The sequence below is a fragment of the Cervus canadensis genome, chromosome 29, assembly GCF_019320065.1.
Source record: "Cervus canadensis isolate Bull #8, Minnesota chromosome 29, ASM1932006v1, whole genome shotgun sequence".
Taxonomy (NCBI): domain Eukaryota; kingdom Metazoa; phylum Chordata; class Mammalia; order Artiodactyla; family Cervidae; genus Cervus; species Cervus canadensis.
In genome coordinates, this window is record NC_057414.1 from 27,346,078 (window position 1) to 27,369,248 (window position 23,171).

At 41.3% G+C, this 23,171-nt stretch overlaps 1 protein-coding gene across 1 annotated transcript in view; it reads right to left on the minus strand.

Moving 5' to 3' along the window:
* CDON (cell adhesion associated, oncogene regulated) overlaps positions 1-23,171 on the minus strand; it is a 103,163-nt gene that overhangs the window by 30,656 nt on the left and 49,336 nt on the right. Inside the window, exons 9-15 of the mRNA XM_043451390.1 lie at positions 22,475-22,819; positions 16,032-16,321; positions 14,122-14,296; positions 10,820-10,948; positions 7,176-7,379; positions 4,955-5,136; positions 4,003-4,108 (exon numbers count right to left, since the gene is read on the minus strand). Of these exons, the coding sequence (XP_043307325.1) occupies positions 4,003-4,108; positions 4,955-5,136; positions 7,176-7,379; positions 10,820-10,948; positions 14,122-14,296; positions 16,032-16,321; positions 22,475-22,819 (1,431 nt within the window). The remainder of the gene's footprint in view (positions 1-4,002; positions 4,109-4,954; positions 5,137-7,175; positions 7,380-10,819; positions 10,949-14,121; positions 14,297-16,031; positions 16,322-22,474; positions 22,820-23,171) is intronic.

The window sequence follows — 23,171 nt, forward strand, 5'->3', positions numbered from 1 at the left end:
AGCAAAACTCTCAGTTCCACTCTAATGAGACACAGTGTGTGTGTGTGTGTGTGTGTGTGTGTGTGTGTACACTCAGTCGTGTCTGACTTTTTGCGACCCCATGGACTGTAGCCTGCCAGGCTCCTGGGTCCATGGAATTCTCCTAGCAAGAATACTGGAATGGGTTGTCCTTTCTTTCTTCAGGGGATCTTTCTGACCCAGGCATGGAACCCGTGTCTCTGTGTCTCCTGCATTGCAGGCAGATTCTTTACCCCTGAGCCATCAGGGAAGTCCTCCAACATATAAATGAATGCTCAAAAAGCAAAGTCTACTATGGGAAGCTCTTGGCTACTGCTCCCATCATTTCTTTCCTTTCGAATCCGGGTCTCCAAACCACACAAGTAAAGAATGAGGCTGTGATCCGTGGCACACAGCCAGCATTTCATTTAGAAACATTTCTAAACTGAGCAACTTCATTATAAATCACTCTCTGTTTTTACTTCCGTGGACCTGTGACAAACTTTAATAAACAGGGACACGTCTGCCAGACTCAATGAACTCTTCAAGCACCTTTAATCCTTCTTAGAAAATACCTCTTCAAACTGTTTTCACTGTTTCTTAGAAACTCAACTATACCACCAACTGATTTAAGAGTCAATTAAAGGGAGAGAAGAAAAAAAATAAATGAAACAAAACTATGCACACAAGTCAAATCGACTTGGCTGACAGAACCAATGGCTCCGGGATTCTTCCTGATTCAACACAGACAAAAACATCTCAACCCGGAAGCATACCCCTTTCCAGGCCACCAACACAAAGCCCCTCATTCATATTTTACAAGTCCCATATTTTATAAGGAAGAGAATCTGCTTATTTTAGGATCGAAGGACTATGAAAAACTCACAAGTGGGGAATTCTAGGCCCCATTTATAAGTGTAAAGAGGATCTTAAAAGAAACTTGACTCAAAATCTACTTGAGATAGGAACAGATCTATTTTTAAATTCCAAAAACTTTGCTAAAAGACTTCAACTTTTTTCTCTATCTTTAGGTCTTTCCTGGCCCAGCCCCCCACTCACTTATCAACATTCACTTGAATAATTATGACACTAGATTTGAAGTTTTCCTTTCATAGCACTAGTAAAAATGGCATTAAACTAAGCTACTGATAAGTCACTAGTAAGAGAAAATAAACTAATACATATCTTATTAGAATAATATCCCATTGTTATTGGAATTATTCCGATTATAGGAAATATCACCAGAAAGGTTTTATAGGTCATTGACAAATAAGACACCTAAGTGTATTATTAGGTTTATAATCAACCAACCTGCATGCTGTTTGCTCAGCAGGCAGTTTTTTTCACCAAGAACATTTTAGAAAAGGTAAAAAATGAAAGCAACAGGCTTAAAGATCAGGATGACATACTCTGATTTACTTGGAACTCAACTTAATTTATAAGATTAAAATAATCATCACAAAAACACTGGTATGTTCAAAACGTTTATAGCTTATCTAAACGTGGAACTTAATTCAAAAGGAAGGGTACCAGTATAATTGTTCTTCTCCCACTGTATTCTTTAACAATGTAATTGCATTTCAAAGCTTAAACCATTTTGAGTTGATATACGTAAGTAATCTAAAACTTGAAAGAAAACTTTATATATAAAGGATAAGTACTTCTGTTTCTCGGCTCTGGAGAGCAAGCCAAAAGTTTCCAACTGGCACAAAAAGAATTTCAAGTGCATAAACCTGAAAATAAGGAATAATTAAATTACACAGCAAGTGAAGCCCACTTAAACAGCTAACTGCTCTATTACGTTCATAAACAAGTTCTCTGTGAACCACAAGGCAAAGCTCGCATGTACAGATGCTGGTAATAGAAACAAAAGCTCCTTTAGAGGAATTTCCCAGCTCCACACTCCACAGGCGCACTCAAGTCTGTAAACGTTCAAAGATTTAGCTAGAGAGTACAGAAAGTGTTTCTCGGCGCATTTCTAGAGTTGAACCGGGAAGGGGAGGGGAGAGAGTGATATTGACGGAGACAGAGAGGGATGTTTGTTTCATTTATATTTGCCTTGTTTAGAATGACCTTCTAATAAAAGTGTAGCCTCTCTCAAAAGATTTTAAGACTAAAAACCAGACAGCTCCACCTGCCTAACCCAGACACAACTAAAATGAAGACTGAGCCAGGACTACAGTGTAGATCGGTCACTAACAATCCTGTTTCCTTTCATGAACATGCATATTTTTGAAAAAGGATCCATCACTGTAGAGATGAATGTTCACACACACAGCACAGCCGTGGGACCAGCACCCAGGTGAAGCAAGTGTTCCCGGCCCCCCTCACGCTCCCTCCAGCCACTGCTCCCTCCAGGAAGCTACCATCCTGACTTCACTGAATCTTTTTTGCCACTAACAATGATTTTTCCACACTTCCCCAAATCTTTATAAAGAAGGCGGGTTTGGGGAACTCATTTCTTTCCTATTTTTCCGGATTAAAAGAGAAACAATCACTCTTGCATTCAAAAAATATTTAGGGAGCACCTACTCTGTACCAGGTACTAAAATTTAGTTAACAAATTTTTCATCACATCACAAAAGTAATTCCACTGGATAAACAACAAAAAGAAAACCACAATATTTAAAGAAACATGATGGCACCTATTAAAATAATTTATTGTAAGATTACTTATAACAAAAAACTATTTGACGTCGAAAAGTCAGAGGAAAGTCGCCTTGGCTTGGGAAAATATTTTGAGACGGTTCATTAGGAGATTAATACTTCAAAAAAAAAAAGAATCTTAGAGTGAAAAAAGACCTCGGAAGAAGTCTTCTTCCCAAAGCAAGACTCTGTTCCAAGATACCACTGAGAAACAGGTATCCAGCTTCTACTGAACACCTCCCAAATTAGGGAGTTTATTATTTTGTGCGGGAACCCATGTTAGAAATATGGCATGAAAGGGTTCTTCCTCACACGATTTCCTTCTAGCTGCCCTCCCCCAAACAGACTGAGTACCTCCTTCCACATCCTAGTCCTTAAATACTTGAAGACAGGACTTTCCCGGTGGTGTAATGGTTAGGAATCTGCCTGCCGATGCAGTAGACACGGGATTGATCCCTCACCCAAGAAGATGCCACATGCTGTGAAGCAATTAAGCACAGGTACCACAACTACTAAGCTCACAAGCACCTGGAGCCCGTGCTCTGAGAGGGGAGAAGCCACCACGAGAAGCCCGCACGGCTCGACTAGAGAGTAGCCCCAGCTCCCTGCAACTGGAGAAAGCCCCAGCACAGCAACGAAGACCCAGAGGAGCCAAAGTAATAAATTAAAAAAAAAAAACCAACACAATCTGAAGACAGCTGTTCTGCTGCTGGCTACAATAGATGTCTTTTTTCCAACCTGATCACCCTAGACACGCCACTGTTCTTTTCTGGACTCTGAGCATTCACCCATTCATTCACTCAATAAATACCAAACAACTCAACAGTGTAGGGCTTGGGATACAGCCGTGAGAAAGAAGGCCCTCTGCCATGAGGAGATTAACATTTAGTGGGAGAAGCAAATGTTAAGCAAATAATTTCATATACACACACATATGCAAAACCGAACTAGGATTCATACGTGCAAAATCTCTTCAGTTGTGCCTGACTCTTTGTGATCCTATGGACTGTAGCCTGCCAGGCTCCTCTGTCCATAGGATTTTCCAGGCAAGAATACTGGAGTGGGCTGCCATGCCTTCTTCCAGGGGATCCTCCTGACCTAAGGATCAAACATGAGTCTCCTGCAGCTCCTGCATTGCAGGCAGATTCTTTACAGACCGAGCCACCAACCCCTCACTCTTCAAGGGTCCACTGTATTAAATTGGACAAATTAACTTTCTTTGGAAAAAATTCAAAGTAATAGTATATATGTCATTTCATTTTTTAGTCTATTTTACCCTGGGATGTTTTTCATAATATTCATAAACCCTCTCCCTCCAAAACTCCCTTATTAAGACTCTAGCTTGTCCACGGCACTTACCTTCTACAATATCCCTCTTGTAATCACTGTCATTATCACTATCCGTTGGCCGGTAATAAATATAAAATCCTTGGATGGGAGTGTTATTGTTACTCGATGGAATGTACTAGAAAAGAGAAGCAAAGACTTGTCAAAGACAAAAATAATGTAACTTTTACATCCATTAAGATTTATTTATCTGTGTGGCAATATTTTTTGAGCTTCATTTTATAGACATCCTTGATAGCCATTTAAAATTTAATTCAAAGGTATTCAAAGGTATTGAGAGCATTTTAGCTTACTGCAGGGCTAAACAAAAATAAAGCAATATGTCTCACTTGGCTCAAAGACAAAAAAGTACATTGGGCTCAAAAGCAATAAAACACGAAATGGTGATTATGTTAATACTTGGATGAGAGCTGAAGAGACAATCATTTTATTAAAGCCCTGCCCCTGAGCCTGGATGGGAGGGGAATCTGGGGGAAGAAGGGATATATGTGTATGTACGGCTGAGTCCCTCTGCTGTGCATCTGAAACCATCACACTGTTGATCAGCTAGGAGTGTGTGTGTGCTAAGTCGTCTCAGTTCAGTTGTGTCTGACCCTGTTCAACCCCATGGACTGTAACCCACCAGGCTCCTCTGGCTATGGGATTCTCCAGGCAAGAATACTGGAGTGGGTTGCCATGCCCTCCTCCAGGGGATCTTCCCAACCCAGGGATTGAACTCATATCTCTTATGTCTCCTGCTTTGGCAGGCGGGTTCTTTGCCACTGGAGCGCCACCTGGGAAGCCCCAATCAGTTAATACTCCATTATAAAATAAAAAGTAAAAAAAAAAAAAACCCAAACCTGCGCCCCTCAATTTCCTCTTACTTAAAAGTTCAAAAATTTCCCATTCATAGTGTCATGTCCCGATATTAAATTAACATGGCCACATCAGAAACTTCTGTCATTAGAGAAGATGTTTTACTTACCGTCCACTTTAGCATGATCTGAGTATCACTGACAGCTTCTGTGTATGCGATGTGAGGTCCAGTTATTGGACGGTTAGAAAAGCGATTGGGGAACCCAGCCACCTGATACGGACGAGAAGCTGAACTCCGAAAACTCTCACCATAATGGTTGATAGCAATGACCCTAAATTTGTATGTTGAACCTTTTGAGGGAGGGGAAAATAAACAGAATTTAAGGGACAATATTCAAAATACAATAATCGTACTAAGCATCTCTCTGCAATAACAACGACATGCTCTAAAGCCTAGATGGTGAATAGATTTCAACCCACTTGCCAACTCCACTGGTACTGCATGCAATCATTGTGTGTGTTCAAGATTCCAATACCTTACTGGGGGTCCCTGGGAGAGACAGATGCTGTTCCTCATGGAAGGAAGCAAGGAGAGAAGAGGAAAGAGCACATTTCTCTTTCAACATCCTGTTCTAAAGTCATAACCATCAAATACAGGACTAGCTGGTGGTGATGGTGGTGGTGTTTAGTCACTAAGTCGTGTCCCAGTCTTTGCAGCTCCAAGGACTGTAGCCCGCCAGGCTCCTCTGTCCATGGGATTTCCCAGGCAAGAATACTGGAATGGGTTGCTGAAACTATTGGGTTGGCAAGAATATTTGTTTGGGTTTTTCCGTAAGAACATAGGAAAAATCCAAACGAACTTTACGGCCAATCCAATAGGTTTTTTTCACTTTGAAAGAAACAACTGAAGCGAAGTTTAACACAGGGAATACAGCTATGAAGAGGCACTGTGTGGCTGATCACAGATGTCACTCTGCTCCCTCTAATAAGAGGATAAGAAAGAGCAGATTTAAGCTACAACAGAAGGTATTTGTTTGGCTTAGATATTAAGAACTTAAAAAAAAAACTCTAAGCATTGTGAGTTTCTGAAAATCTGAATCTAAAGAATAAATTAGACCCCTAAAGCAAGTTTCACAAAAGCTCAAAAATAACCCCTGATCTTCTGTAAACAGTCCTTTCTATCTATAAAATGTTACTTAGCTTTGCTCATATTTAAAACAGCCACCTTCTCCCAACTGTACCTACATATTCCTGAGCTCCTCCTGTTACCTGTCAGACAAACATGGGTTTTTGCTGCTAAAGTACATAAAGTACATTTAAAAGTCCATTAACAAAAACAGTCATGAAACCCAAACAAACAGAAGTAAGGAAAGTTGATTTGTGATTAGTGCTTTTCTCTTTTATGGTTTCATGTATTAGGGGGTCTGGATGGGCTTCCCTGGTGGCTCAGATGGTAAAGAATCTGCCTGTAATGCAGGAGACCTGGGTTTGATCCCTGGGTTGGGAAGTTCCCCTGGAGGAGGGCATGGCAACCCACTCCAGTATTCTAGCCTGGAGAATCCCCATGGACAAAGCAGCCTGGTGGGCTACAGTCCATGGGGTCACAAAGAGTCGAACATGACTGAGCAACTAAGACGGAGTGGGTCTGGAGAAGCTCCCCTGATGCTGAAACAAAACTTAACAGAACAAAGAGGTGCTGAATGTTGTCTCATATCCATAAAACAAAGTAGTGGGTTAAACCACGCTAAGATGCATCATCGGATCAATGGTAGTCAAATAACAAGCAATTTTCCTCTTAAAACATTTATTCATAGCAAAATACACACACATACACACACACAAAGATGTCACCACAACCCTACTTCCACTCATTTGCAGTTAGAAATAATCTAAAGCCCAGAAAGAAAGACTAGGTTAAGTCAATCATGATATACTTACATGATAGATACCCAGTTATTAAAAACTGAGTTCTGAAGAATTGTTAATTATGAGATAACATGGGAAAAGGGGGTCACAAGACAATATTTATGGCATGATCCCAATTTGTATTAGAAAGGAAAAAAGACTAGAAAGAAATACAACATAATATAAACAATGGTTATCTCTAGATGGGTGGGTTTAGGGTAAGTATTCTCTTTTTATACTTTGCTTTCAAATTTTTATACAATAAGCTCACATTACTTTAACAATTAGAAGAATATAAGATTATTAAAATATGCATTTAGGGATTTCCCTGGTGGTCCAGTGGTTAAGACTTCCCAATGCAGGGGACACAGATTGGATCCCTGGTCAGGAAATACATGCAGCAGACATGGTAAAAAAAAAAAAAGACAAATATGCATCTAAAGTCAGCATTGATGTTCTAAAACAAAATGTTTGAATATAACTACCTGGCTCTAAACTACGAACTTCCACAGAAAGCTTAGAAGGAGGGATGTCTTCAGCTGCCACCAGCCAATCACTAGTCCTCATCCGTTTATATTCAACCTTGAAGGCAGTGATTGGAGAGCCCCCGTTAGCCCGAGGAATCCATGTGACATAGACAGACGTCTCTGACGCAGTGGAGATAGTGGGCCGGTCAGGTGCCTCTGGGACTGAAAATGGAAACATTCATTTTGATAACCCTCAGCATCAGAGACAAGAACTACTCAAATGAACTAAAAGGGGTAAATCCCAAATATCACTTTATTAAAGGCTCTTCACCAGAGTTGAAATACTTGCCAGAGTTAATAACATTATGACTATCTTTCTGTCCTCTGAAAAGTTAATGTGCAATGAAGTAGAGAAAGTAGCAGGATAAGTGAGATAATTTATAAACTTGATAAGTATCTCTGAAAATCTGAAAGTTAATGAGTATGATCACTGAGGGATGCTAAAACAATATAAGTAATTATTATTTGGTGCTTCAAGTCTGACTGTGGTAATAATTTACAGTAAATTTTCTTTTTTTTTTATAGTAAATTTTCAAAATGATGTGTTATTTAAATGGTTTTCTTTATCCAAGCAAGCTATAGAAAACATATTCAGCCAACAGTCTATAGACTGTTCTATTTATTATCTCTTATGATCATAGCCTGTCAATAATCAGCAATGTAGTTATTACTATCGTACGTATCTTAACACACTTCAAAGCTACAGGAATGCTAGTCCAGAAAACAGACTGCAAACAGTAAATAGAGATAAACTGAACCAATAAAATCAATGCTGATAAAAAGGAAGACAGATTCACAGTTAAATAAAGACAAGTGTTATCAGGAAACATGATCCACATTATCATCCATGTGAACCTGTAGGAAAGGATGGTCAGAGAGCCAACACCTGGCAGCTTTCGGTTAGCATGGCCAAGGGGAGGGATGTCCCAGCCCACAGATGAGATGGTCTTGATTCCATGGCAGGTGGAAACCTCAGGAGTGAGCTCATCATTTAAACTGTGTACCCAACACATATCCCTAACTGCTGGCCAAGCAATCTTGTGGTTATAACTGGCTTCCCACTTGGTCCCTACAAAGCAAGGATGCTGACAGAAACAACCTGGTCTGTATGTCAGTGAGAAAGTAGTAAACCGCCATCCCACGTTACATTAATCACCTGGGAATTTTTTAAGAATGAGCTGGTTATCAAGAAGACCGACTACCCTTCAATATGCTAACTATCTTATTTCTAGAGCTAGAACAAGGAGGACCAGCTCTGGACCACAGTTACATTGTTATCGTTTTAGTCGCTAACTCATGTCTGACTCTCTGCAGCCCCATGGACTGTAGCCTGCCAGGCTCCTCTGTTTGCGGGATTTCCCAGGCAAGGACACTGGAGTGGGCTGCCATTTCCTTCTTCAGGGGATCTTCCCGACCCAGGGATCGAACCCATATCTCCTGCATGAGCAGGTGGATTCTTTTTTGCTGAGCCACCAGGGAAGCCCCCGCAGTTACATTACTTCAATGAATTACTCAGGAAGCCCCATCTCTGTCTAGCCTGGATCTGGCCTCCACCAACACCTCTCTGTCTCAACATCTCTTCAATCTGAATACAAACACATAACAAAGTAATGCTGCATACGGTGCCTGTATGAAGAAATTTGTGGCATTTTAAAAACAAATTGTTTAATGGATGAAAAGATGAATACATTCAAAGCAGGCAACTTGGCATGATACTTACTGTATTCCTTTCAAGTTAGAAAGCAATGGAAACAGAATGAATAGGAGTTAGTGAATCTCTCTTTTAACACGAAGATAACAAAACAACTTCCTCTGTTGATTCACATGAGGTTAAAACTCATAAAGAATACCACAGACCAAGTAGAAAAAGAACGTTATTAGGGGAAAGTCCCTAAAGAGAAGAATACCATCAATACTCAAAAGAAACAGCATGTGAAAGGAGATAAAGAATACTGCTCTTGGAGTCTAACTGTCTGACTGCGGATAGCAGTTCCACCACTCTCTGGGTGACCTTAGGCAAGTTCCATAACCCCCTTGAGTCCCAGTTTCCTGATTTGTAATACGCTGATGCTCCCTTCCTCACAGGGTTATTGTGAAGATTAAATAAATCATTTCTTTATGGTTATCTCTGCTTGGATAACACCAAACTCATGATTGCCAGAACAGAATCCATAACCTTCAGCAACAAATTCTTATCACCTATCCTGGTAAATAGTTCAAGTTGCCCAAGTCACCGTATTTCTCACTCTCATTCAATGAGGATTCAGCTCCCTTCATCTCTTGTCTGTGTCCTTCTCCATCCACACTGTCACTGTCTGTATTTCCAAGCCTCCTCTGATGCCACTCCTCTGTCCCATCTCTAAAATCCTTGGGCTTCTTCATAGCTTTTAGGGAAAGACTGAATCTTTAAGGACATCATACAAAGCGACTGCTTTCCTTCCCCACGGTAGCATGATTCCCCATAGCACTAAATAAAATCTCTGAATCTCTAAATGAAATAGAACATGTCCATCATTTATCTCTGCATGAGAGGCCTCTGCCTAGAACTGTTTCTCCTGCTTCTTCATTCAGCTATAACATTCTTGCCTTTGAAGCTTAGCTTAGGGAACATCTCTTACCGCCAGCCACTGGGCCTCCTTCCTATCAAGTAAGTGATTTACATAAATCTCTTGTGAAATGTTTGATTCCAAGGTAGAATCAAAACCATCGTTGCTGGTTAATCCATCTTCCCTGCTATACTGGTATTGGTTTAATTGTCTGCATCATCTCCTATACTGTAAGCCTCTCCAAGGGCAAGATTTATTTGATCTCTGCTGTTCCAGCATTTAGCACAGTGTGTTAATTCATGAGGTTTTTGTTCTTCTGATCTCAAAGGTGAAAGGACTCAAGAAAAAGCAGCTCATGATACTGAAGACGCAGAGGCACTCCACAGAGGCGTTCAAATGTTATGACTTGCTTCTGTCTGAGACCAACTCATGGAAGACTATAAAAATAGGGAAGAGAAGCTTGAAAATTCTTAGAGCTCAGTAATAAAATGTTAAGCCTTCCCTAGATCACAAAAAGTACATTATGTTGTAATGGGAGAATTCATGTATGATTAAATACTAAAAAGAAGTCTTAAAAATTTTATTGCTATGACATCTGAACACTGTAAGATCAACATGATATAACAATAAAGCTGAGAATGACATGCAATCATTCAATAAAAAACTAAGTCATACTATAGGTACCATGATATATTTTGACAAATCATTAAAAAAAACAAGTCAGAGGTTCAGGGTTCCAATGTAAATTTGGTTTCCATGCCAGACAGGAGACAGAAAAATCCTTTTTGTGAGTTCTAAAAACTTAGTATCATAACATTTGAAATCTGAGTTTATTACTTTGAATATCAATCATGGTACTGGGTATTCAAGATTTCAAATTCAAGACATTTTAAAATGGTTGAAATAAAACCTAAAAGACCTATATGGTAGGATATAATTTGAATAATAAATATCCTGTCCCACTCCACCCCTCTCACTCCACCCCCTAATAACCTGAAACAGGTCAGTTACATTTGGAAACAAACAGAATGAATAAATGAAGAATCTTCTCTTTACCTCCACTATGCCTAGAGGAATCTGTGAGTACCACTCCGAAGTTGTCTGCAGCCTCTGAAACAACAGGGCTCTTAGGGATGCCCACAGGTGGAGAGGAGGCCTGGGTATTTTTGGACGATGCTGTTTTCTCTAGAAAGGTAAAATATAACATAATGTAATACGAATAAGCTTCTATGCATAAGTAAGAAAAATACTATGAAACTCAGCTCAGTTCAGTTCAGTCGCTCAGTCGTGTCCGACTCTTTGTGACCCCATGAATCGCAGCACGCCAGGCCACCCTGTCCATCACCAACTCCCGGAGTTTACTCAAACTCATGCCCATCGAGTCGGTGATGCCATTCAGCCATCATCCTCTGTCATCCCCTTCTCCTCCAGCCCCCAATCCCTCCCAGCATCAGGGTCTTTTCCAATGAGTCAGCTCTTCGCATGAGGTGGCCAAAGTACTGGAGTTTCAGCTTCAGCATCAGTCCTTCCAGTGAACACCCAGGACTGATCTCCTTTTGGATGGACTGGTTGGATCTCCTTGCAGTCCAAGGGACTCATGAAACTCAACTGGCATATAAATATATGAACTTATCTGTTACAGTGTCTAAATTTAAAACCTACATTGTAATTACTTAGCTAATATGAGGAATTAACTTGAAAAGTTACTTTGTCTTTTTCTAGTACCTGTAACAAAAATGTGTCTCTCTTCACCAGGGTAGCTTTAATTTACACACAGAAAAAATGACACAAATGAAAAAGCCAAATGACTCTAATAAAGGTTTTCAAACTATTCACCCACTTTTATTTTTACTGTACATATTTCTTAATTCTGACGCAGAAAATTCATTATTTAAGAGCTTCTGTTAAGTTTCTTCATGCGAAAGCTGTCATGCTGTTTTAAAATTTCAAGGGGCAAAAAATGAAATTGAGTGATTATTTTAGAACCGAAATACATGCTCATTATTCAGTATTTGCAGGTCAGACTGTATAAACAACTAAGGACTAATTATGGGTAATAACTCAAAATACATTTCAAATAAGAAATACTCATCATTTTTCTGGCCAGACACAGTAATTAAATAAAAGGATCTTTTTCAAAAGCCAAAGACAATTTCTTTTCAATCATCAGAACTCCTTTCCAATACTGTGCCACACCAAAAACTCTTCTGTCCAGTTCCTGTCTCTGCTCATGGAAGTCTTTTTGTTCATTTATGGCCAACCTGCGAGAGCATCTTTTAAAATTTTTATTTTATTTCTATATTTATGACAGTGCTGGGTCTTTGTTGCTGTGCAGGCTTTTTTCTAGTTGTGCTGAGTAGGGCTACTCTCTAGCCGCAGTGTATGGGCTTCTCATTGCGGTGGCTTGGCTTCTCTTGCTCACGGGCTCCAGGGCACACAGGCCTCAGTAGCTGTGACTACCGGGCTCTGGAGCACAGGTTCACCAGTTGCATGGGTTTCGTTGCTCCGAAGCATGTGGGATCTTCCCAAACAGGGATTGAACTCGTGTGTCTTGCGTTAGCAGATGGATTCTTTACACTGAGCCACCAGTGAAGCCCGGAAATGGCATCTTTTCAATCAAGCTACCCTCACAAACTGGGTGGGCTTCCCTTGTAGCTCAGTCAGTAAAGAATCTGCCTGCAATACAGCAGACCCGGGTTTGATTCTTGGGTTGGGAAGATCCCCTGGAGAACGAAATGGCAACCCACTCCAGTATTCTTGACTGGAGAATCCCATGGACAGAGGAGCCTGGCAGGCTTACAGTCCACGGGGTCTCAAGAGTTGGACATGACTGAGTGACTAAACCACCACCACCACCCTCACAAACTACCCCACATCCTCTGGCATCTTGTCTTGCCTAGACCATGTCAGATCTGGTCCCTCCTATTCCTCTGCCCTCCTCCAGCCTATCCTTACCCTACAGTCAGCAAGGCCCTATAGCCAGCATTGAAACACGTAAGAGACAGTGTCACAACTCTGCTCAAAACCCTCCAAGGCTCCCAGTTCACTCAGGGTCGAAGTCGGTGTCCCTGCAGGTGGGACAATGTGCTCATGATCATCCATCTCCCTGAGTGTTCTCCCCTCCCCACTTACTTTACTCCCATCACTGTGGGAGTGCTCCTTGGAACCCTCAGTGCTCCTTGGAAACGCCAAGCACACCCATGTGCTATCCTCTCTACTGGGACATTCTAGCCCCAGATACTCACATGGGTTTCCACACACCTCCTTAAAGTTCTGCCCTGCTGTCAACTGCTCAGTCTCTGGCCACCTGTTCAAACTGTGACAACTGCTACTACCCCATGTGCGTGCATGCTAAGTCGTTTCAGTCGTGTCTGACTCTTTGTGACCCTATGGACTGTAGCCCACCAGGCTCCTCTGTCCATGGGAGTCTCCAGGCAAGAATACTGGAATGGGCTGCCATTTCCTCCTCCAGGGGATCTTCCCAACCCAGGGATCAAACCCACATCTCTCAGGTCTCCTGCATTAGCAGGTGGATTGTTTACCACTAGCACCACCTGAGAAGCCCATGCTACACCCATCCCTTAATTTATTTCTCTTGTTAACACTCACCACCTACTAATGTTCTTATAACTTATGCGTATACTTCTCCCAACTAGAATGGAAGCTCCATGACAGCAAATGAGTATTATGTATTTTGTTTACTGCCTGGCACTGAGAAGTCATTCAGTAAATACTAGCTGAACCGAAATTTTGCCTTGAGTTGGCATTTATGTGTATGTCTTACCTTTCTTAGCAAAGTAGAAGCTCTATCAGGATGGATTTTGTCTTGATTATCCTTGTTTTCCCTGTGTCCCTTGACCTAATGCCTTACCTATCATGCTGCTGCTGCTGCTAAGTCACGGCAGTCGTGTCCAACTCTGTGTGAGCCCATAGACGGCAGCCCACCAGGCTCCTGTCCCTGGGATTCTCCAGGCAAGAACACTGGAGTGGGCTGCCATTTCTTTCTCCAGTGCATGAAAGTGAAAAGTGAAAGTGAAGTCTCTCAGTCGTGTCCGATTCTCCACGACCCCATGGACTGTAGCCTACCAGGCTCCTCCGTCCATGGGATTTTCCAGGCAAGAGTACTGGAGTGGGGTGCCATTGCCTTCTCCTACCTATCATAAACTCTCAAAAATATCCGTGAAATGCTAGATGGACTAGAAGAATACAACCATCTAAATGTGGCCCCAAGAGGTACTATAATAGGTTTATTTAGTAAATTTATAGATAAGAAACTTTGCTACCCCAAAATGACACTAATTATTAAAAAGTGACATCAATACAGCCAATTCCCTCCTCTGAAGGAAGATTATACTCACCTTTGCTGGTTCGGAAGGTGAGCATGGCAGGCTGTCCTTCCCCGGCTGCACTCCTCGCCACCATCAAAACTTCGTAGAGACTCGATGGCTCCAGTTCCGTTAAATGGAGCTCATTCTCACTTCCTGGGACTCGAACTGTGTGCCAGCTCCCCACGACACCAACACCATCCTCCAGCTACCCAAGCGAAAACAAGACATTTTTCAAAAATGGAGATACAGGGCAGAAAATCTTTCCATTTCAATTGGGTAAAAACTAGAAGTCCTTCAATTCCAAAATGAATTTGGGGAAGCGATACAAGGTCAGAAGTCAAAGAGACACAGTGCCTCTTTCAATTAAGAAACAGAAGGAGACCTGTAGTGAGAAGTTTGGGATTCTCACTGTTTTTGAAAAAGACTACTGCTTCATCAGCTGCCACTAACGTATGGCCTCAAGTAAGTTACTTGATTACCCAGTTGTTTCCTTTCCTGGTAATGGAAACATTGCTCCTTTCTTACTGAGCTAATGGGAGAATTAAATAAGTAAACAATAATACGTATTAATAATAATATACAATATACACAATACATGATAAATCATAGTTCATGTTTATGTCTGTATAAATTATGCAATTATGCATTACATATTTCTAACAGTCTTGCTTCATGTCTTTACACTGTTCAGTGAGTTGAAGGAAAGAAAAAGAGATCCAATCTGTTATGCCTTCATTAACAAAACCAAGAGCCAACATTCATGGAAGTTTCCATGTGGATAGGGTTACCAGTGGAACTTCCTTCATCTAGAATCATCAAGTTAAAAACAGTGAATAAATTTTCAAGTATCATTATGTTAATTTTTCCAGATATTAAAAATATTACTGGAGGGGGAGAAATGGAGTGGGAGGCTGGACTAGCAGACGTAAGCTTTTATACATAGGATGGAAAAACAACAAGGTCTTACTGTATAGTACAGAGAACTAGATATTCAATATCCTATAATAAACCATAATGGAAAAGAATATCTTTTAAAAATGTATATATAGGGATAACTGAATACCTATGCTATACAGCAGTAATTAGCATTGTGAATCAACTATACTTCAATTAAAAAAATACCTAAAGGATAAAAAAAAATTCCTATTAAATGATGGATACCAAAACATCTTGAATATAGAAGATTATTTTAAATATGAGTACATCTCCTCCCATTTCATTTACTAGTCTCATTAAACAAAGAGGGGAGGATTTTCATCTTGTTTTAATATAAACCTGTGGATAAAAATACCATCTGAAAAATCAATTGAGACGGACCAACATTTACCATAATAAATAACCAAACAATGAAAGATATTAATACAATTAGGAAGACAACTTGAAATGAAAATATTAGTCAGAGATTATAACGGAACAACTTTGTTCAAACAGTGGTTTCTAATAAGAAATTGCTTCTTCGCTAAACAAACCGTCTTCTGCCACTTCAGAGAAGGAAGGAATTATTTCTTAAAAAGCGGTTTATAAAGCTTTACACCCAAGGGGTTAAAATGTTTGATTAAAAAGGTCAAGAAGCAGGGAATCCCTGGCGGTCCTGTGGTTAGGACTTGGGGCTTTCAGTGTCAGGGCCAGGGTTCTATCCCTGGTAGGGGAACTAAGATCCCTCAAACCCAAGGAATGGTCAACAAAACAACTGTCAAGTTACTCGGTTCTTAAAATCCCAATCTGGGGGCGGTTATTTGTACTTCATTCTCACTGCTTTTATAAGACTGGTAAACCCAGCATGACTGCTGACTCTCTCCCAAACTCCTCACCCTGGGATCCTCCTGTTCTGGCTCCTGCCGCTCCACAGGTGTGAAAGATAATAAGCATCTTTCACAGGAAAGTTATACACAGGATACGAAGACGTGAGAAGAGAAAGATCATAAATGACAAGACATTACCTTTCGGTACTTCACGAAATAGGCATTGATGGGCAGCCCGCCGTCCTTCCCTGCCCTCCAGACCAGGTTGTAGGTGTCTGCTGTGTGTGTCTGAGGGGGGCTCAGAATGATGGGGGCGTCAGGAACAGAGGTGCCACTAGCATTTTTCTCTGATGATGATTCCTTGGCACTGGAATGTTCTTTCACCGGAAATGAGCTCAATGATCCAGTTTCTGAATCATCACTTTTATCATTCTGAGTGGGATCAAATGATGTGACTATTTCTGCTTTGGTGTCTGTCTCAAAAGGAACTGCAGAGAAAGAGAGGAGGTTGAAGAAATGCATTATTTCAGGGTCTCTCACATAGTATGCTGTCATCTAACACAATGTTAGCACAATTTGAGCCCTAGTAATTAAAACATAGAACATTTCAACTTATAATTCATGGAGACATCTAATCTCCAGTTGTTGTCATTCAGTCACTAAGTCATGTCCGACTCTTTGTGACTCCATGGACTGCAGCATACCAGGCTTCCCTGTCCTTCGCTATCTCCTGGAGTTTGCTCAAGTTCATGTCCATTGAGTCGGTGATACTATCTAACCATCTCATCTTTTGTCATCCCCGTCTCCTCCTGCCCTCAATCATTCCCAGCACCAGGATCTTTTCCAAGGAGTCACCTCTTCACATCAGGTGGCCAACATATTGGAGCTTCAGCATCAGTCCTTCCAATGAATATTCAGGGTTGATTTCTTTTAGGATTGACTGGTTTGATCTCCAGTAGCTAATTACTATTCATGAAGGAGCAAAATAATTTCCTGAAAAAGCAGTTCTACAATGCAGTAGTTTAGTAGCTAGTACTAGTGCTAAGTTGCTTTAGTCGTTTCCGACTCTTTGCGACCCTGTGGACCACAGTCCACCAGATTCTGTTCAAGGGATTCTTCAGGCAACAGTACTGCAGTGGGTTGCCATTTCCTCCTCCAGGGAATTTTCCCAACATAGGGATCGAACCCACGTCTCTGATGTGAAAGGATGCTATTTTCCCCTGCTCTATGCTAGCGTTCCCTCTTTTACAACAACAACTTGCTAGTGTAACCTCTGAAGATTTTAAGTTGGCAAACAAGGAACGTTTACTCTAATTGGTAAATGAAACACAATGAGTAATGCATTCCCTTGGGAACAAAATAACACAAGTAGCAAAGAAAAGATCAAGAGTTAGACCATTACCTACTGGGTAGCTAGTCCCCAAAGGTCGCTTAGTATTCACACCCTTGGGCAGTCCCCTCCCACGCTGAATCGGGCTACCCTGTGAGTGGCCTTAACCAATGCCAAGCCCAAGAGAGGCTGTGGTCTTCCAGGCTTAAGCCTTAAGAAGGCCTGGCACCCCTACCAGAGTGCTACCACATACAGACGTCCAAGCTAGCCATGGAGAGAAGTGACCAGGGAAGGGAGAGAGGGAGGAAGGCAGAGAAATGGAGGGGGGTGGGAGGGAGAGGAGGGGATGCGGGTGGAGTCCAGCCCTCACAAAGATGCCACACGTGTGAGTGAAGCTACTTTGGCTGTTCCAACCCCAGGTGCTATCTGATTACAAAGGTCGAAAAGACCCCAAGCAAGGCCCACAGAATGGCCCACTTTATCCAGTTAACCCACAGACCTGTAAGGTAATAAAGGACCTGTTAAGTCGTTCATCAGATTTAACTACCCCCAAAGATGGTTTTTCCAGTAGTCATGTACAGATGTGAAAGTTGGATCGTAAAGAAGGCTGAATGCTGAATAATTGATGCTTTTGAACTGTGGTGCTGGAGAAGACTCTTGAGAGTCCGTCCCTTGGACTGCAAGGAGATCAAACCAGTCAATCCTAAAGGAAATCAATCCTGAATATTCATTGGAAGGACTGATGCTGAAGCCGAAGCTCCAATACTCTGGCTACCTGATGCAAAGAACCGACTCACTGGAAAAGACCCTGATGCTGGGAAAGATTAAAGGCAGGAGGAGAAGGGGACAACAGAGGACGAGATGGTTGGATGGCATCACCAACTCAATGGACATGAGTTTTCAAAAGCTCCAGGAGATGGTGAAGGACAGGGAAGCCTGGCAAGCTGTAGTCCATGGGGTCACAAAGAGTCAGACATGGTTGAGCGACTGAACAACAACAAAAGATGAACAACTTAACACCGGGGCTTCCCTGGTGGCTCAGATGGTAAAGAATCTGCCTGTAATGCAGGAGACCTGAGTTTGATCCCTGGGTCGGGAAGATTCCCTGGAGAAGGGAATGGCTACCCACTCCAGTATTCTTGCCTAGAGAATTCCATGGACAGAGGAGCCTGGCGGGCTACGGTCCCTAGGGCTGCAAAGAGTCAGACAAGACTGAGCAACTAACACTTTCACTGCATACAACAACAGATAACTAACTAGCTCTTCTATACTCAGAAGACAAGCCAGAGACAAGAGGGAGGAAATGAAACAAGACTAGCAAAGGTAAAGGAAGAATTTACTTGTTTTCAATTTTTTTTTTTCTGGATAAAATGGAAGGTTGGCTTAAGAAACTGCCAGTCTGTATCACAGTAAGCGAAATAAGAAAAAGGCAAATACCATAGAATATCACTTATGTGCAGAATCTAAAATATGACACAAATGAGCTTATCTACAGACACAGAGAACAGACCTGTGGTTGCCAAAGGGAAAGCGGAGTGGAGGAGGGACGGACTAGTCGCTTGGTGTTAGCCGAGATGCAAAGTATTATATACAGAATAGATAGACAACAAGGTCCTACTGTATAGCACAGGGAACTATATTCAATATACTGTAAAAAACCAGAATGGAAAGGAATACGAAAAATGTATTATATGAATAACTACATCACTTTGCTATACAGCAAAAATTAACATGGCACTGTAAATCACCTATTCTTCAATAAGATAAATTTTTTAAAAACTGCCAATCTAAAAACAGCCTTAATATGCACTACTAAGAGCATACAGAATACATAGAGGAAGGTAAAAATAATTTATTTGTGCTGAAAAAAATAAATAGGTCACCTACACCCAAAAAGAATTACAGAGCACATATTATGTACTCAGCATGGAGCCAGACATTAAATAACCATCATCTCATTTAATTCTCCAAACAACATTCTTAGGAAGATAGTAATACTTCCGTTTTACAGATGAAGAAACTTGGGTTCTGAGAGATTAAGCGACAACAGCTGGCAGAAGAATGTTAGCGGTGCTGCCGTGAAAAAAATGAGAGAGCAATTTATGAAAACAAATAAACTGCCAAGACAATAAAACCTGAGGATTGACAGCCTGGTCCCTCTAAAGTGCTATTAATACAGACAACGAAAGGTCTCCTACTTCTGCGAAGTAAGGGAGCCTAGGAAACAACAGCAGAGTCTCTTTTCCACGATGAAGTCAGATTCCTGGTAAAAGGTGGGAGTATTTTTAGAGCGACTGCAGCTTCATAGAGAACCAACCAGAAAACAGGGCTAACAGTGGGAGGTCAGTTCTGTTTGTTTAAAAGAGAGAAAAGGTGTCCCAGAAGCTTTCTCCATCAAAGAAAACAAGAAGCTAGTGGAAAAATAAGATAGAAGAAAATTAATTAAGTTCACTGAGACAACTTCCAAATATTGCTCCTGGAACAGGCCTGTTTACTTAGTGAGTCAGAATGAGGGCTGGATGTGAAGGGTGTGGCTGGGAGCCTGCTAATGCAGAGATGGATTCTAGCAAGTGGAGGCAATTAGTTGTGGCTTAGGGCAGTGGAGAAGGACCTTTTTATCATTAGTGTTTCATGCATCCTCTGGGCAGGTCACCACTGGGAAGTGGTATTTGGCTGTAGAAGAGTTTGAATACCACATGCCGCAGTTTATACAGAGGCATGAGAAGAATGCAATGTTACAGCCTCTGTCTACTGCAGGAGTATCAAAATTCCACTTGTGTTATTCGGGCTGCAATGAGACTTTTCCGTAACTTTTATTGAAAAGGAGATTCAGTTAATTTTCTTCTACCGTTCCCAACAGCACAATTAGAGTGCTCACAAGATGCTAGATACAATGCATAAAGCCTTCACAGTACTTTCAAAGGTTCTTCACATCCATGATCTCAATTTACCTTCAAAGCAACTCTTTTTCGAAAAGACCTGATGCTGGGAAAAGACTGAGGGCAAGAGAAGAAGGGGGCCACAGAGGATGAGATGGTCGGATGGCATCACTGACTCAATGGACACAAGTTGGCAAAAACTCAAGGAGACAATGAAAGACAGGGAAGCCTGGTGTTCATGGAGTCGCAAAGAGTTGGACATAGCAACTGAACAACAACTCTTTTTATCTTCAAGACAGCTCTGAAATGGTCATCTAAAAGAGATATCTAGCATTTTTTAAGGTAGAATGTTTTTTGAATTGGAAAAGAGATTGATAAAACACTAGCTTTCTGAGTACTACGATGGTGGCTATGTTTATGAGTTAATGACTCTGAGTTGAAACCAAGTCAACAGGAACAGAACCAAATCTGCCTAAGTGGTTCCCCCTGTGACCACTCAAACCAGCAACCCCACCCCAAACTATTTAGGACCCTAGGCCAATTCTCATTATAGTTTTGAAGAGTTACAACTCACTCTACAAATATTTGTACATCCAGAACCTCAAAAACCCAAGGTCTCTGGGAAGAAAAAAAGGTGAGGGAGTGATTCATCTTGCTTACTGCCCTCTTCACAATAAACAATGTAAAGGCTGTCAGCACGCTAGAATTTAATAATAGGCTCAGACTTCCAGGGAAAGAATTGGGTTGTTACGTGCTGTTTTGAGCTTTAACAGACTCAGCTAGACTTTGATCATTAATGTAGAGCATGTAAAATGGACAACGGAGGACCACTCAGGCAGGATGTGGTTCATGGGGTTACTGTACATTACAAAATGAGGCTTATCAAGACATAAAATCCCGGGGGTGAGGGGGATCTTCAAAACCTAAAAATATCTCATCTAAACAAATTATGTATCTTCAAAGAACTTCAGCTTTCTCATATTTAAAGTGAGGCAGTTAGGGGGCCTTCCTGGTGGTGCAGTGGTTAAGACCCTGCACTTCCAATGCAGAGGACTTGGGTTTGATCCCTGGGTTGGGGAACTAAGATCCCACATGACATGGTACGGCCAAAAAAATTAAAAATTAAATAAATGAGTAAGTAAAGTGAGGCAGACAATTAGACACTTACTTCGTCCCAACAGCTATGACTGTGACGTCTACCGCTCCATCTTCCCCTTATTTACATAAAATGACCACTTCAGCAAATGCTCTACCCTAGCGGTACCTGCATTACACATCTTGCGGCTAACAATTTTGAACAGAGCCTCTCCTATTTTTGCTTGGCAGACTGATACATAAACACACACATGTATATATACATATACACATCCATAAGTGTGTATAAATTTATGCAACACTTAACTACCTTCTATACTTAAGGATTCTTTAACGTTTACTAAAATCAGGAACTATTTCTTCATTCCTTAAACACTACCATGAAGTGTTTGTTGCTCAGTTGTGTCCAGCTCTTTGCAGCCCTGTGGATGGTAGCTCTCCAGGCTCCAATCCATGGGGATTCTCCAGGCAAGAACACTGGAGTGGGTTGCCCTGCCTTCCTCCAGGGGATCTTCCTAACCCAGGGACTGAACCTGGGTCTCCTGCTTTGCAGCAGATTCTTACCATCTGAGCAACCAGGGAAGCACAAGGGATAATTATAAGTTAACAATAATTAGATAGCAATAATTATAACCCAATACTTAGTATTTATTAAAGGCTTTCTAGTAATACTTCCAGACACTGTTCTAAGCACTTTACAGATATAGTCTCCTGGAATTCTCACACCAGCCCTATGAGTAGGGCACCTTCACTAATGCCCACTGATATCAGATTTGATTGTGAATTATGTCAAATCTGAATTAATTTGAATAATACTGATATTCTATATACCAGTACTCCAAATTAAGTCATCATCACCCCACATCAATAAAAATATAAAGAATAGCATACATCTTGTTAGAAAAATAACTTTGAAGAAGGAAGAAGGAAATATATAGATGACGACTACCCTGGGGGCTATGCTGGTAAAGAATCCACCTGCCAATGCAGGAGATGCAAGAGACTTGGGTTTGAAGTATATCTTAATAAGTCTGGGCTTCCCTGACAGCTCAGCTGGTGAAGAATCCGCCTGCAATGCAGGAGACCCGGATTCGATTCCTGGGTTGGGAAGATCCCCTGCAGAACGGATAGGCTACCCACTGCAGTATTCTTTCTTGGAGAATTCGATGGACAGAGGAGCCTGGCAGGCTACAGTCCATAGGTTTGCAAAGAGTTGGACACGACTAAGCGACTTTCACTTAATAAGTTCAACAATCTCTAAAAAATGTATCTTTTACCTTATCCCTTACTATCAAAGAAACCCATTCATCTGGGAAAAGACACTAACGACAACTCACCAACCATGAGGACGGCTTCCGACCGTGTGGTGCCATGTGTGTTTGTGGCTTCACAGGTGTACTTCCCGGCGTGTTCCCGAGTAACAGCCTGAATGTACAGAGAGCCTGAGCCCGCCTGGGACGTGACAGGCTCTGGGTCAGAACTCCCAGGTCTTAATAAGTGGGGTTTTCGGGATTTAGATCTAAGAGCTTGAGACGGATGACTGGTTATCAATCCGTGCTTGTCGTACCAGCGGATGGCGGGCACCGGTACCCCAGTGGCATTGCAGGACAAGGTCACAGAGTCACCAACGGCCACCTCTGCACTTGCTGGTGCTCTAACTATAATGGGCTTGAGTCCACTGCCTATCAAAGAAAAAATAATTCACATACAAAAATTAAGTACGTTGTATATAGTATCTACATATGCAAAACAATGCAAAATAATTTCATCCTATTGCATAAATGTAAATACAGAACTGTGAAGAGAGCTTGCCCACAGGTATCTTCAGCACATCTGGTCACTGCAAATACAGAACATGCGAAGCCAAAGCCTCAGACTTTACCGTGAAAAAGGTGTAAAGAAGTATAAGACTAAGCAATACGCCTTCAGAAAAAAAAAAAAAAAATAGTTGGTTCCAGGATGCAAAAATCTGATCACAAAAATTCTGAAAAAAAAAAAAAAAAAAAAAAAAAAAAAAAAAAAAAAAAAAAAAAA